This window comes from Erinaceus europaeus, chromosome 17, assembly GCF_950295315.1.
Source record: "Erinaceus europaeus chromosome 17, mEriEur2.1, whole genome shotgun sequence".
Lineage (NCBI taxonomy): Eukaryota > Metazoa > Chordata > Mammalia > Eulipotyphla > Erinaceidae > Erinaceus > Erinaceus europaeus.
Window position 1 is genome coordinate 16,249,018 of NC_080178.1, and position 16,176 is coordinate 16,265,193.

At 51.9% G+C, this 16,176-nt stretch overlaps 1 protein-coding gene across 3 annotated transcripts; it reads right to left on the reverse strand.

The window, feature by feature from the left end:
* Positions 1-5,147: 5,147 nt before the first annotated feature.
* Positions 5,148-15,098, reverse strand: SLC35C1 (solute carrier family 35 member C1). 3 transcript variants are annotated; one of them, XM_007519096.3, is made up of 3 exons: positions 14,758-15,098; positions 13,036-13,562; positions 5,148-6,980 (listed from the first exon to the last, which is right to left on the reverse strand). In XM_007519096.3, exons 1-3 carry the CDS (start codon positions 15,036-15,038, stop codon positions 6,421-6,423), a joined length of 1,368 nt encoding a protein of 455 aa, XP_007519158.2. In that variant the 5' UTR covers positions 15,039-15,098; the 3' UTR covers positions 5,148-6,420. The 3 variants fall into 3 exon arrangements, with proteins under 3 accessions (XP_007519158.2, XP_060032522.1, XP_016041936.1); XM_060176539.1 differs by lacking the exon at positions 14,758-15,098 and adding an exon at positions 14,282-14,732; XM_016186450.2 differs by lacking the exon at positions 14,758-15,098 and adding an exon at positions 13,672-14,275.
* Positions 15,099-16,176: the final 1,078 nt, after the last annotated feature.

Consider the following 16,176-nt stretch of genomic DNA (forward strand, 5'->3'; position numbering starts at 1 on the left):
AAGCTTCACAAGTGAAACAGGGCTGTAGGTCTCTCTCTCCCTCTCTCCCTCTCTCTCAATTTCTGACTGTCTTTATGTAATAATAAACAAACAAACACACAAACAAGTGCTGGACTCTCAAGCATGAGTTCCTAGTTTGATTTCCAGCAGCACATGTACCAGAGGAATATCTAGTTCTTTCTCTCTATTCTACCCCTCTCATTAATAAATAAAGAAAATATTTCACATGTACCCATAAACTACTGCAAAATATATACCTGAAAGCAGAAGTACACTAGAGTTTGCAGTGAGTACCTCCCTAACACTTCCTCTCCACTATTCCAAGCCTGGGATCCGTGATTGCTCAACAAATTGTTTGGCTTCGTATGTTAACTCTCTTTTCAATCACCAGGTTCCAGATGCCACCAGGATGCTGGCCAGGCTTCCCTGGATTGAAGACCCCACCAATGTGTCCTGGAGCTCAGCTTCCCCAGAGACACACCCTACTAGGGAAAGATAGAGGCAGACTGGGAGTATGGACTGACCAGTCAACGCCCATGTTCAGCGGGGAAGCAATTACAGAAGCCAGACCTTCTACCTTCTGCAACCCTCAACGACCCTGGGTCCATGCTCCCAGAGGGCTAGAGAATGGGAAAGCTATCATGGGAGGGGGTGGGTTATGGAGATTGGGTGGTGGGAATTGTGTGGAGTTGTACCCCTCCTACCTTATGTTTTTGTTCGTTAATCCTTTCTTAAATAAAAAATTTAAAAAAATAAAAATTTAAAAAAAAGTAAAAATTAAATATTAAAAAGATTATGTTGGGTATCCATTTATATAATAAAATTTACACAAACAAAACAATAAATAAAATAAAGAAAGAAAGAAAATATTTAAAAAAGAATGGTGTTTCATTACAGTTCACAAGGACTCAGGTTCAAGCCCCTGGCCCCCATCTGCAGAGGGGGAAACCTCATGTGAGGTGAAGCAGTACTACAGGCATTTCTCTTACTTACCCTATTTCCCTCTTCCTTCTCAATTTCTCTGCCTGTAGCCAAAAACAAACAAACAAATAGTGGTTCCCTGAGGGGTGCCTAGCAGCCTCCCCAGACTCTTCGAGTCAAAGTTCTTAAAGAAGTTTGACCAGTGGAACCTGAGCTCTGATGGACATGCCCAGCGGTCACCCCAGCTGGAAGTAGCCGGTCTATTCTCTTTGGCTAAGTCCCACTGGAGTTGGCACTACTCATCAAAGAGCAAGGGGTGGGTGGCATTAGTTTGGACCACCTAGAGTTTCTGGTGACTCTGAACAAACAGCCAAGAAAGTAGGTGCTGGCGTTCTCTTTGTTACCACACATGGGGGGTGGGGAGCACAGGCTAGCCCTTCCCAGATGTGGTATGGCCCCTGAAGAGGGGGTGAGGCTTTAGTCATTCAAATCCCTTCGGAATGTGAGTGTATGAAGAGGGTTCTGAATCACAAATTCTATGGTAATAAAGAGCAGGTCCAGGGGGCTGGGTGGTTGAATGCACATGCTACCATGCACAAGGCTCCAGGTTCTAGGAGGCACTTCAGGAGCGGTGAAGCAGGTCTTCAGGTGTCTCTCTTTCTCTCTCCCTCTATCTTCCCCCTGCCCTTTTGACTTCTCTCTGTCCTGTCAAATAAAATAGGAAAAAGAAAAAAAAAATGCTGCCAGGAGTGGTGGAGTCATAGTAGTGCTGGCATCAATCCCCAGCAACAACCCTGGTGGTAATAGAATAAACAAACAAACAAACAAATAAATGCAAGGCCCAGAGGAGTGGTTCTAAGTGACACTGGGGGGAGTGGGGGCATGTAATCCTATGAAAGTGCAGAACCAAAGTCTCTATAGGTTCTTGCTTAAGAAGACAAGTGTTCTTTTAGCTCAAGGGAGCAAGTGTGTGTGTGTGTGTGTGTGTGTGTGTGTGTGTGTGTGAGAGAGAGAGAGAGAGAGAGAGAGAGAGAAAAAGAGAGGCCAGGGCAGCATTCTGGCATATACAGTGCTTAGGATTGAACTCAGGACCTCATGCTTATAAATCTAATACTTAACTCACTGCACCACCTTCCGGATCACCTTGTAAGGGCCTCCAGGAACTAACATGCCCTAGTTGATTTGACATCTCCACCTGGTAACGTCTCATTCCCGCCCACAGACATCTTGAAATTTAATGTATAAAACCCAGCTACCAGCTGCAAGCCAACTGCCCCAAACTTAGCCTTCCCTGTTCAATAGATAATAAATTTGTCCTCTGACTCTTTAAAAAAGATTTTTGATTCATTTATTCATGAGAAAGATAGGAGAGAGAGAACCAGACATCACTCTGGTACATGTGCTGTCAAGTATTGAACTCAGGACTTCATGCTTGAGAGTCCAATGTTTTATCCACTGTGCCACCTCCCAGACCACACTCTCCTCTGATTTTGTAAGCCAGAGACCTGGCACTGCATGGAATTCTCCCCTCCCTCCCTCCCTTCCTTCCTTCCTTCCTTCCTTCCTTCCTTCCTTCCAAATCTGAGCCCTCTGGGAGGTCTGTTGACTTAACCTTCAAGTCCATCCTCTCTCCAACTCCATGGCCACAACATTCACCCTTCACGTCCATTCACTTTCCTCACCACAGCCAAAGGGATTTGAAGATAAGAAATCAAGTTGTGGATGTGAGGGCGATCTGGCTGTGACATCTGTCACCCCATTGATTGCCAGGGTTGATTCGGCTGATCTGGCTGGCTAGGCAGGTGTCCCCTTCCTCCCTCAACGCTCCATGTGCGTCCCTCCCGAAGCTGTGTGCTCTGTCGAAGAGGATGGCCTTCCCGAACAGAGGACTGGTCTTCGGTTGAGGGTATATGAGTAGCTGCTCTCCCCTGCTAGAACCTCCAAACAAGCTCTCAAGAAATCAAGTCGTGATGCCCCCAGAGGCTGCCTAAGGCAGTGAGACTGAATCTAGCCCTTCTTACAGTGAGCAGTACAGAGCAACAGGACTGGAACTTGGCTTCTGACCGCTGACCTTTCTCCTCCTCCCATGCTGAGTGGAATTGGAATGATCCAACATTTGCACATGAGGTCAGAAAGCTGCCTAAGCTTTCTTTCTATTCTTGTTTACAGCTCGTGCTTCTGCTGGGGCCTTTGTGCTGATGTGACGTCATTGTTTCCAGCAGATATTTTTTCCCAGATAGAGAAAAGCAGAGGGGGGAGACAGGGTAGGAGAGAGTGGCAGAGGGAGGAGAGACATCGCAGCACTATTCCGGTACTCTCAAAGCTTTCCCTGTGCACAGTGTTCCCATGTGGTTCTGGAGACTGAATCCAGGTCCTCTTGCTTGGTAATGTGTGTGCTCTACCCAAGGCATTTTTTTTTTTTTTTTTTGCCTCCAGGGTTATGAGCTTGGTTGCTGGCACTATGAATCCATTGCTCCTGGCAGCCATTTTTCCCCCATTTTATAGACTAGGACAGAGAGAAATTGAGAGAGGAGAAAGAGACAGAGGGGGGAGAGAAAAACACCCGCAGACCTGCTTCATGGCTTGTGAAGCGTCCCTCCAGCAAGTGGGGAGCTGGGGGTTCGAACCCAGATCCTTGAACAGGAGGATTAAGTACTATGTGTGCTTAGATGGGTGCGCTACCACCTAGCCCCTTCCTCTAGTTACCCTCTCTCTAGGTCCTTTTTTTTTTTTTTTGCCTCCAGGGTTATTGCTGGGGCTCGGTGCCTACACTACAAATCCATTGCTCCTGGAGGCTATTTTTTCCCTATTGTTGCCCTTGTTGTTGGATAGGACAGAGAGAGAGAAGACAGAGAGGGGGAGAGAAAGACAGACACCTGCAAAACTGCTTCGCTGCTTGTGATGCAACCCCCCTGCAGGTAGGGAGCCGGGGGCTCGAACCTGGATCCTTGAGCTGGTCCTTGTACTTCGTGCCATGTTCACTTAACCTGCTATGCTACCACCCGACCCCTCTCTAATTCCTTCTGTGGCTGCCTCTTCCCCATCTTTTGCATCTGAGGTGGTTATTGCTCTCATAAGCGGCTGCCTAGAACTTCTCTAACGGAAGTCAACTCCTCTGGGACAGTCCCTCCGTTGGCTCACTGGTGTCCCTTGGCTGTCTTGATGGAACTCATTTCCTTGATTGTCTTCTTGTTTGCAGCGCTGACTACTGTTTCTCCGGGGCTCACCGTACCATTCCCACCCCACAAAGAGACGGTTGTCTGTAGCTGTTAACAGAGCAGTAGTTCACTGTTCTGGGGATAGGCAAGGTCAAAGTCCACATCTCAAGTAGAAGTGGGGCCCAGGAAGATCAGAACACTTGCCTGAGGTTGCCTGGCAGCTGAGAAGTGGAGCTCAGTGCTCCAGACTCCTAGCCAAGTGCTCTTCAAGCAGCAGCAGTGGGGCTCCTGCTGGAGAGGCGGTGTGGCAGCATGGAACCAGATCCCCGCCCCCAAACTCTCCATCCTTCCTTGCCCAGCTTCCACACCCCCAAATCCAGAAAGGGGTAAAAAAAAGGGACAGGCTGGGGGCTCTAGTATCTGGGTGGTGCTGGAGGGTGTTTGGGAAACAGCACTGTTTCCACCATCTTGCAGGGGTCCTTCCTGGAGGAAGCTGAGCTCACTTTCAATGCCTTAGAAGGCTGGGGAGATAGCATAATCATTATTTATGCAAGAGACTTTCCTGCCTGAGGCTCCAAGGCTCCCAGGTTCAATTCCCAGCACCATCATAAGCTAAAGCTGAGCAGTGCTCTGGTGAAAAAGAAAGAAATGCCGTCTAGATGAACTGAGGGCTGTGGGACTGTGAGAGCATCTGGGGTGCTGGCTCCTGCTGTTCCCCAAATTTGATGGCATTAGAACTGAGGTTTGCAGCCGCCTGTGGATTCAAACTGTATGTCTTTGCTTACATGCTCATAGGGTTCATGTGTGTTCAACTGTGTCCTGAGAGTTGGCTACCCCACACATTTTTTGGGAGGGTGTCCAGGTTGAACTTAGCAGGGGAGGCATGTGCTGAAGCTCTGAGCTCTGGAGTTTGCTGGAATCTTTTATACGGACACCAGGCTGTTTAAGCAGCTGCTCTGCCTGAAGCTGCGCTCAGGGAGGTGAGGACCCACCTTCCTGCCCTTTACTGACACCCCACTTCTCCCAGGACCTCACCTGGCCTCCACTTCACTCACTGTACACACACAGGACGGCTTACTGCAGCGTTTAATGGAATCACACAGAACGCAGGGCGTCATACCCTGCCAACTTCACTAGAGAACACCAGGTACAGTGCAGGGACGGGGAGGGTGGACCTCAGAGTCACCTGCCCAGCCTCCACTGTGACAACGATCAGGAATTCCAAGGAGACAGGTGGGACAGAGGGGGTGAAAAGCACCCTATGGCCAGGACCACGTGGTGAGGGGACAGGAACCCTAACTCAGGTGAGAACGTCATTATCTACCACGCCCACCCCCAGGGATAGAGAGCTGGGCGGGAGTCAGTCACAGAACCTGCTCCATGGAGACCTGTCTCCCCCAGACTCCCAGCCCAGGTGAAAGATTCTGAGCTGGGACTTGCTGGGATGAAGCTTTGATGGGGCAGGACTGGGAGTAACAAGCAGCCGCTCACTGGTTCCACTGCCGGGAGGCTGTTCCTTCAGCTGAGCCAGGTGTGAGGAGCAGGGAGAAGCAGTTAGTCTGGGGGTACAGAGGGGTGAAGCAGGAAGAAGCAGTGTTGGGGATGGAGGAGGCAGGGTGTTGTGGCCCCACGGAGCCTGCAGTCATCTGTGGTTTCCCCATACTAACAAGCTGGAAATGTGGGAGGAGGTGGCCACACCTTCCAATGAGGTACCCCATTCCTGGGTATTTCCCAGCAGCCCCTGAGGGTTCCAGGGTCAGGTGGGGACAAGGGACACTTTGCCCTCTTCCCAGTGACATCTCTCTGTTCCTTCCCTCACCTCATTTTGCACTTTTCTCTGGAGGAAAGGAAAGGCTTGTTTGGTTTGTGGGGCTGAAGCTATGCGGTTTGCCCTGGGCCCCCAAAATGTAAGGTTTCTCCAGTTCCTTCAGTTGGCCTGTGGTGGTGGTGGTAGTGGGGGGGGGTCACACCCCCACCTGCCCTGAGTGTTAAGTGAAGACCTAACGGCTTCGTAATACTGTCCCTTCAAGATTGTGGCCTGGCCCCAACACCAAAGGTCACATGGAGGTAGAAGGCCCTAGAAAAGGGGGCAGAAAGGGGTGCTCCTCCTCTCTGACTATCCCTAAGAGCTGGCATTCCTTCTGGAGAATATAACTGGCTATTCTCATGGGGGTGGGGGTGTGTTGTTTCCCTTTCTCCTTGGGGAGGACAGGACCCCAGAAAGAGGAAAGCGGTCCAGACAGGTTTGGCAACTTTCTGGCATCTGCAGCAAACATAAAAGATACTCAGAGCCTCCCCAGGCCACCCTTTGGCCACAGCCTGGGCTCCCCACTCCCCCAGGTCACACCCCCATGCTGCTCTTCTGGTCCTCCCGGGGGCCAGGCTCCTCCTGCACCCTCTTCATCTCCCAGCCCCGGACCCAGGTGTAGGCAAAGGAGCCGCCCAGCACCATCAGGTTGCTGGCCCACCACAGGAAGCTCTTGGCCTCCTCGTAGTGCAGCACGGCCAGCACCGTCTGTGCGCAGGCCTTGGCCGTGCCCGACACGTTGTGGGTCAGGGGGCTGGTGAACTTGATCTGCAGCCCCGTCACGTAGCCGATGGCGAAGCCAAAGAGGCCGCCCAGGGTCATGGTGGCCCAGAAGTGGGCGCTGGCCAGCAGCGGGAAGCGGAGCAGGGCCTGCAGCTCCCCCAGTAGCAGCAGCAGCGGCAGGAAGAGCACGCAGGCGTTGGCGTTGTTGTAGAAGGTCAGGCGCCAGATGCTGCCCTCCACAGCCGGAAGCACCTTCTTGGTGTAGATGGCGTTGAGCGACACACACAGACTGGCCAGCATGCCAAAGAGGGTGCCCGTCCAAGACAGGGTGCCCTCGGCCCCTTCCTGGTCCACACCCAGCCAGAAGCCACCTGCGGAAGGGAGAAAAGGGAAGGAGTGTGGGCAGGGTGAAAGGACAGAGATATTTCGTTAACTAATTAATATTATTATTTTATATTTATTTTTTCCTTTCTATTTCTTATTTGATAAAACAGAGAGAAACTGATAGGGGAGGGGGGAGGGGGGGAGAGAGAGAGAGAGAGAGAGGCAGTGGCCTAGCTGGTTAAGTGCACACAGTACAAAGTGCCACGACCCGAACAAGGATACAGGTTGAACCTCTGGCTCCCTACCTGCAGGGGGACACTTCTCAAGTGGTCAAACAGTGTCTATTCTCTCTCCCTCTCTGCCTCCACCTCCCCTCTCAATTTCTTTGTCCTGTCCAATAAAATGGAAAAAATGGCCACCAGGAACAGTGGATTCGGAGTGCTTGCACGGAGACCCAGCAATAACCCTGGAGGCAAAATAGGAAAAAAAAAAGAAAGAAAGAAAGAAAGAAAAGAGAGACAGAGAGATACCTGCAGCACTGTTTAACCGCTCATGACGTGTCCCCCCACAGGTGAGGACTGGAGGCTTGTACCCGGATCCTTGCACATGGTAATGTGAGCACTCAACCAGGTGTACCACTGCCCAGCCCCTCTAATTATTTTATTTATTTATTTTTCACTTTCCTTCTTCCCCAAACACACACACAGTTTATTGAGAGTTACTGGTTTATAGTACAGTTGTTGGCACATAGGCACAACCTCTCATCATACCGTGACAGGTGTTTGCAAGACACTGACTCCCCCAAACCTAAGTCCCTTCCCATCACTGTGTCACAGCACCCCGGCATCCCATCCTTTACCCTCCTTCCCCAGTCCTTTTTTTTTTTTGTTTTTTGTTTTTTCCTCCAGTGTTATCGCTGGGGCTTGGTGCCTGCACTACGAATCCACTGCTCCTGGAGGCCATTTTTTGCCATTTTGTTGCCTCTGTTGTTACCCATGTTGTTGTCATTATTATTGTTGTTGTGGGATAGGACAGAGAGAAATGGAGAGAGGAGGGGAAGACAGAGGGGGGAGAAGAAGATAGACACCTGCAGACCTGCTTCACCGCTTGTGAAGCGACGCTCCCTGCAGGTGGGGAGCCGGGGGCTCGAACCGGGATCCTTCCGCCAGTTCTTGCGCTCCCAGAGCCCTTTGTTTTGGTGGAATCCACCACACCCATCTAAGTTTCACCTTCTGTTTTCCCTTACTGTCCTTGCCTCTTCATTTCCGCCAATGAGTGAAATCTTTTGGTATTCATTTTCTTTCTGGCTTATCTCACTCAACTATGCCTTTGAGGTCCAGCCAAGATGTGGAAAGGGACATGACCTCATTATGTTAAATAGCTGCACAGTAGTTTTAATTTTTATTTTTTGCCACGGGGTCTCAGTGTCTGCATGATAACCCCACTGGCCCCGGCAGCCACCTAACCGACCGCTTTCCTCTCTTTTCTGACAGAGACAGACAGAGAGCGTCAATTTCCTTTCTTTTCTGACAGAGACAGAGAGCGTCAATTTCCTTTCTTTTCTGACAGAGACAGAGAGCGTCAATTTCCTTTCTTTTCTGACAGAGACAGAGAGCGTCAAAGGGGAGAACAAGGCGAAAGGGAGGGAGGAAGAGAAACACCTGTAGCAGCACCATGTCGCTTCACATGCCCAAGACTTTAGTGCTGATTCACATATTATTTTAATGTTTTTTTAAAAAATTAGTGACGTAATACTGGTTTACAGAATCATGAGATTACAGGGCTAGAGCCCCACACCCCACCCACCTCTGAAATTCCAGACACCTTCCATTCCATTGTTATTTTTTTAAAGGATTTGTTTTATTTGATTCACAAGAGAGTTTTATATGAATCAGAGAAAGAGAGAATGAAAGAGACAGGTCAGAGTGTCACTCCTGCACAAGTGGCCTTTGGGACTGAACAGATACCCTCAGGAATAGAAGTCTGACATTTTACCAACTGAGCCATTTCTCCAGCTTTATTTATTATTGGATAGAGAGAAATTGAGAGGGGAGGGGGACACAGACAGGGAGAGAGACAGAAAGACAACTGTGGCCTTGGGCCAGGGGCTTGAACCCGGGTCCTTGCACACTGTAGTGTGTGCACTTGATCAGGTGTGTCACTGCCTGCCCCCCTCCCCCATTTCTCCAGATTCTATTCATTCACATTCATTCCTTCGTCCTAGGGCTTCCTGCCTGTGCTATTCCACTGCTCCAGATGGGCCCTATCCTCTTTTCCAGGGAGAGAGAGGGGGAGAGAGAGAGACAGAGAGAGAGAGAGAGAGGGGGGGGGGGGCTCCGTAGCACCACTCCACCATTGGTAAAGCGTTCTTCCACGTGATGGCTGGGGGAACCTGAACCTGGCCCTCACATGCTGAATGGTACACTCAACTGACTGTACCTCATGCCCCCTCTTTATCATTTTTTTTTTGAGAAGATGGTGACAGACAGACAGACAGACAGACAGGAGGGTGCCACTCTGACATTTTATGTGGTGCTGGGAGTCAAACTCTGGACCTACCTCACACATGCAAGACATATGTGCTGCCCTGAGCTTCTTCCTCCCTGGCCCAGAACACCAAAGTTCACAGAATGTGGATGTGTACTCCCTACAAAATGTTTGTGTCTCTAGCACAGGCCAGGCACTGTACAGGGGCCTGAAGGGGGCGCTGCACACACATGGGCACACGTTGAGTTTCCAGCAGAGGAGAAAGACAGTAAGACCATTACTTGATTACTTCTTTAATTACAATGGTCATGAGGCCCATAAACAGTATTGGGAGCTGTGCAAACTCATACTGGCTGACTGTCTGGCCTGGGGCATCTGGAAAGTAACCTTTGAAGGGTGAGTACTGAGTGAATAAGGAGACCTTGGGCCAGACACTCAAGATCAGGACTCTTGGCTCCCTTCCATCAAATGGGAATCTACATTGAGTCAGAATCACTGGTGCCCTGAGGTCACTGTGAACAGCTGGGTTTTTCTGGAGCTTTCGTCTTGTGTCTTCTGGTCAGAGTGAGAGCATGCCCTCAAGGGACAGGGCTGCCTAGGATGGTTCTAGGGCACAACGTGACCTGATACTGGGTTAGGCAACAGATAATAACTCGCTTGTATAGTTTTGGTTTTTTTTTTGCCTCCAGGGTTATTGCTGGGGCTTGGAACCTGCACCATGAATCCACTGCTCCTGGAGGCCATCTTTCCCATTTTGTTGCCCTTGTTGTTGTCCTTATTGTTATTGTTGCCATTGATGTTGTTGTAGGATAGGACAGAGGAAATTGAGAGAGGAGGGGAGACGATGGGGGGAGGGGTGAGAAAGATAAGACACCTGCAGACCTGCTTCACTGCTTGTGAAGCGACCCTCCTGCAGGGTGGGAAGCAGGAGGCTCAACCTGGATTCTTACACTGGTCCTTGAGCTTTGGGCCATGTGTGCTTAACCTACTGCGTTACCACGGGACCCTCTGGCGTAGTTTTTAAAAGATGTTGCAAAGAATGAAACACACACACACACACACACACACACACACACACACTCAACTCAAATCTCACCTCCTTTGCTTTTTGCTTTTGGAGCAAAGAGCAAATCTTAGGGCCTATTACAAGGAAGAAAAATCCAAGAGATCCAGTAGGCCAGGTAATCCGGTGGTCTCAAGATCCCATTGTGTTTGACTGGAATCCCACCTCATCCCATTCAACTTCAACAGAGCCCTCACGGTTCTCCACTGCCATCCTTCCTGTCCACGCCCTTCTGTTTAGCACAGGGGGATCCCCATCTCTCTTTCTTGATCCCCCAAAAGCTTCCACATCTCCATTTTTTATGCCAGGGCTCACTGTCCTTGCTCATTCCCTGGGACAGAAACATCTTCTTCCTTACTTGGAGATTTTACTCAGTCCTCAAGGTCAAAATTAGTTTCTCTGGGCTGGGAGACAGCTCAGCGGGTACAGTGTGCACATTATAGTGAACGAAACCTGGATTTTGATCAGAAACAAGAACTAACTTCCTTCTTCCTTTTTAATTGCCACCAGGGTTATCACTGGGGCTTGGTGCCGGCACACAAGTCCACTGCTCCTGGTGACCATTTTTTCCTTTCTTTCTATTTCTTTTTAATTTTATAGGACATAGAGAAATTGAGAGGGGAGGACGAGATATAGAGATAGATAGAGAGAGAGAGACAGACAGACACCTGCAGACCATCTTCACTGCTAGTCAAGAGTGCCCCTGAAGGTGGGGATTGAGGGCTCGAACCTGGGGTCCTTGCTCATTGTAACATGTACTTTTTTTTAATTTTCTTTTTTAAAAAACTTTATTTTCCCTTTTGTTGCCCCCCCTTTTTAAAAAAAATTGTTATAGCTATTATTGTTGTTATTGATGTCATCACTGTTAGATAGGACAGAGAGAAGTGGAGAGAAGAGGGGAAGACAGAGAGGGGGAGAGAAAGATAGACACCTACAGACCTGTTTCACCACCTGTGAAGTGAGTCCCCTGCAGGTGGGGAGCCGAGGGCTCGAACCAGGATCCTGACTCAGGTCCTTGCGCTTTGTGCCACATGTGCTTAACCTGCTGCGCTACTGCCCGACTCCTGGTAACATGTACTTTTAACTGGGGGTACCACAGCAAGAATTTACTGTAGAATAACCCTCAGGTAGTAGCTTTGAAAGGCATCATGTGACCTGCTGGCAGAGGACAGGCAGGAAGCCTGGAGTAGTGGCCTGGAAGCCCCCACTTCTCCCATAGGAAGAAGGAATGGGAACCACTGGAGGGTGGGGCTCCAGTTTGGGGGCCAGCCCTCTGCCCACCAGGCCCAGCCAACTGAGGCACCAGCACAGAAGTTCACTCTCTACCAGCAAGCTACTCTGATTACTATTCTGACTTGGGTCTAGTTTCTCTCTGACTTTATTTTTTTGCAGCAAAATTTGCCGCCCCCCCCAGCACCCCTCTCTCCCCCTTGAACAGGTCCAGTGAAATACCTTGGGGGCACCTGGCAGAGTGAGATCTGGGACCTCCTGGGTGGCAGGGAGCAGCTGAGCGGAGTTTCCATCTGCCAGTCTCTCAGCAGCTCCTGCCACTCTAACCTCACCTCCTCTCCCCACTCCCACTTTCAATTTAGCCTGCTCTAGCTCCAGAGCCGTCAGAGGGTCAGAGGGGCGCATTTTCTAGGACAGGTGGCCTGGGATGGGCCCCTCTCCACCCCTACAGCCGGCGCACCTCAAGGGAGACTATGTAGGTCAGTGAAGATGAGCTTAGTGGTGCCAGGAAAAACCCAAACAGGTTGAAATAAGGATCACATTCCTGGGGGATGGAGCCCATCAGGACTTCTGGGGGAGTGGGGTGCTGGGGTACATTTCCTTGGTGTGCCACCTGCTAAGACAGCCTGTGACAATGGGAATAGCTGTCCAGGGGTGGCTAGCAGGCCCTAAAGGCACAGTTGTGGGATCAGGTTACATCACCTGAATTGCAAATGTTCTTTATTTAAGTGGAAATAGACACAAACCAGTCAGGGGCTACTGTCTGAAAAGTGCAGCTCTTTTTCTAGATGTCGAGAACAACCTGACTTAGTATGCCATTGGCCAGGCCACTTCCTCGCAAGTAATTTAACTTCTCTGAGCCATGGAGGTGGGACACATCAGAGTGAGCAGACCAATACTCCCATCAGTAATTACTTTCTGAGGCTCACGTCTGGGAAGACAACTACTTCCTCCCAAAGTCTATTTCTCTCTCTCTCCCTCTCTCTCTCTCATCAATCTTGTGAAGCCTGTATTCAAAGGAACTCAGGTCCCCTAGTACATGCTGTTTAACTTCTGTGTGACTTGTCTGTCCTGCTGTGAAATGTAGACTATCAAGAACCCCACTGTGTTGGAGGGACCTTGGCTGGACCCCTCACTTGCCTAGTGACTCCCCCAAGCAGGTGCTTTGCTCTTCTCCCGCAAGGGGGAGCCCAGGTTCTCCCCTACAGAACTGTTGCAACCAGGGAGTAGGGGTTAGATAGAGGAAGTCCAAGGAGGCAAGGATGGGCTGTTAGCCTTGTGCAACCCCACTCCCCAGGGCCCTGTGTGTGGAGGGCACTCACCTATGATGACACCGCAGGTGAGCAGGGCATAGAAGGAGGTTGTCTGCTTGAGGAGCAGGTAGGAGAGCAGCACATTGAAGACGGTGGTGAGGGAGCGCCCCACGTTGTAGAAGGCCACCCCCACGTACTTGAGGCAGAGGTTATTGAAGGTGATCATGCCGATGAAGACCACCGACAGGGGCAGGACGCTGCGGGCCACGCGGAGGTCCAGGTGCAGGGCTGGGAAGTCCAAGGTCCCGGGGCAGCAGGTGGCCAACGCGCTGAGGCCCTTGCACAGCAGTGTGGTCACCAGGCACTGGTAGAAGGTGACGAAGATGGGGGTGTCCAGCTGCAGGGAAGGGCTGTCCAGCAGATACTTGTTGAGGAACACCATGGAGATGGAGATGACCCAGTAGAGAGAGACCACCAGCGCGATCTGCAAGGCCCGCAGCAGGAAGGGCTTCTCACCGCTGGTCTCGGCGTCCCCGGATGGCTCGGAAGCGCCCATCAGAGCCATGTGCAGGATCCTGGAGCGCTTCAGGGGGGCCCTGTTCATGGTGGCAGGGGGGCCGGGTCACCCTGGGCGCCCTGCCAGCTGTGGGGCCCTTGCTTGTCACTTGTGTGTTGGGGGAGAGGGTGGGCTAAAGGCCTCCTCACCTTCCTCCAGGGTGGAGCGCTTCTGCTTTGGGGTGGTTCTCACGACCGGCCCCTGCCCTGAGGGGGCTCATGGGGCAGGATGTGGAGAAAGGGCGAGGGCCAGGCTAAAGTTGGACTGAGATGATTGGGGGAGGGGGCTCTCGGGAGGGGAGTGGGATGGATGAAGGGGGAGGCAGGGAGAGGTGCCAGGAAGCGGTGGGAGAAGAGGCGGGGGCTGCAACGGAAGGGGGGTTTGCCGAGAGGCGGAGGCGTGCGAGGAGCCTGCGGCCGAGAAGCAGGGTGCAGTAGCTGCAGTGGCCGGAGGCACGCTGGAGGAGGTCCGCGGGGCTGGGAGGAGGCCAGGCCCGCACCGCCTCCAGGGAGCCGGCGGGAGCTGGAGCCCGGAGCCTCCCGGCTCCCCCTGCCAGGCCGCTTCCCGGGGAGGCGGGCCCAGCTCTCACTTCCTGACACGCCCCGAGCCCCCTTAAAGAGCCCGCGCACCCCGCCGCACGCTTAAAGTCACAGCCGCGCAAAAACAGGCAGAGGATTCCGGCTGGCCCCAGGGTCCCGCCCACTATTGGGGTCTCCGCGGCCAAGGGAGGTCTCTGTGGGTCCCTGAACCTCGTTTTACCTCCTGCGAGCACCCCCATGCTCGGTTCGCTGTCCTCCCAAAGGCTACTTCCCCAATTCGGCTCAGCAGCTAGTCATCCACACCCCTAGCCTCTGGCCAGGGAGGGACCGCGCCCCTCCTCCTGCTCCCCTCAATCACCCCCACTCACCCCCCCTACACACACATACACCTAACACAACCTCAGGGTCCCCCTACTAAGCTGGACAGAGCTCAATCTTCCAGACCTTGTTGCTATTTCTGTTCCCCGCCCCGCTTCCTCTCTCTCTCTCTGCCTCTCCCAAGCTTGAGACTCCCCAGCAGAGCTCCCAGAGGTGGGGGGCTAACCCCTCCCCCAGTCAGGATCACCCTTGCTCTCCGAGCCTCAACGCAGCACCACCTCTCTGACCTCGCTCCCCTTTGCAGAAAGTCCCTGCCCCATGCCGAGCCGAGTCGCCAGCCCCGGCACCCCAGGTGCCCGCGGAGGAAACCCCACTCACCTCCTGAGCGCTGGCCGCCACCCCAGCGCCGCACCTGCAGCGCCCGGAGGGACGCGATTTCCTGGTAGCTGCCCGAGTCGGGCGCCCTGCCAGCCCGCCCGCAAGCTCCCCACGTGGAGCCCGGGGACGCGATGGCCCCCACCTGACCTTGACCCCCGGCTCCTCGGCCAGTCGCAGGAGTAGGCCCCCTTCTCCTCCCAAGGCCACCCCGACCCACTGGGGAGCCCTGGCTCAGATACCGCAGCTTGCACTCCCCTTGACCGGGCCGCATCCCTGGGCATCGGTGCTGCTGTGGGCCTGCGCTTCCAGAAGAGCTTTCGGGGAGAGGTGTGTGTGTGTGTGTGTGTGTGTGTGTGTGGTGTGTGTGTGTGTGTGTGTGTGTGTAGCTGTGTGTGTGTGTGTGTAGTGGGGGGGGGGGAGGCGGTATCCCTTCTGCTGGCTTCAGGGAGTGGGTCTGCAGGCGGTCACCAGCCGGTTCTGGCAGCCCCAGGGACGCTCCAGCACCAGCGGCGTAGGACGTGTTAATTCTCCTCTGAAAACAGGGGGCTGGCCAGCACCAGTGGGCCTCAGCGTCCACCCTCCAAACTGGCTGGTTTGGTGGAAAGTATTGTCATCTCTGTGTGTATGGGAAGTGGCACCTGGATAAAGCATTGCACTCTACAGGGTGAGGTCCTGAGCTCAATTCCTGGCCGCCAATGTATTAGAGTGATGCACTCTGGTTCTCTTTCTGTATCTCTTGTGAAAAAAATGAAAGTAAATCCTTAAGAGGAAATTGCATTTAAAGTCTCACGTGCTGGTTGCATAAACTCTTTCCTGAGCTGCTGAGAATCCTGGAGACCAGGAGGGTTACTGAGGAGGTGGGTGTCCAGCAGGCCCAGGTTGGGGGCAGTCTGCTTGCCCTGGCAGCTCTGCCCTGGCAAAATACTCCTCAGTACCTTTCCAGATGAACTTGCTGCCTCCTAGTTAGGGGTTGGTCTTCAGGGAGTGGTGCCTGTGTGCTTAGTCACCTTAAAACCTAGCAGGTCACTTTTTTTTTTTTTTTTTTTTTAATAAGCAGGAACCTAAAGGTAAGAATAGAGCAGAGGAAACTAAGAGTCTTTGTGTGGGAAGGAGCTAGGAAGTCTATTTTTGGTATATCCCAAGGGGCACATGACTTTAGTAATTTAATACAGAACTCTGGTGGAGGGAATTGTATGAATTGTACCCCTGCTATACTACGATCTTGTTAATCATTATTAAATCATGAATAAAATAAATAAATAAACACCCCCCAAAAAACCCCCCCAAACTTAGCAAGTCTTATCATATTAGCTGAGAAGGAAAGACTTACCGGGACTGAGATGTTATCCAAACTCTTCTTGGAAAGCTTTTCTTTCCTTCCTTCCTCTCCTTCTCTTTAATTAATTTTTATTGGGAGGT

Bases quoted from the DNA above. Each gene is read 5' to 3' on its own strand.
- SLC35C1 (XM_007519096.3), bottom strand. From the start codon at position 15,038: ATGCCCAGGGATGCGGCCCGGTCAAGGGGAGTGCAAGCTGCGGTATCT. The intron at 13,563-14,757 runs GTGAGTGGGGTT...CACCATGAACAG, and splicing joins TGGCGGCCAGCGCTCAGGAG to GGCCCCCCTGAAGCGCTCCA. The intron at 6,981-13,035 runs GTGAGTGCCCTC...TCCCTTCCGCAG, and splicing joins CACCTGCGGTGTCATCATAG to GTGGCTTCTGGCTGGGTGTG.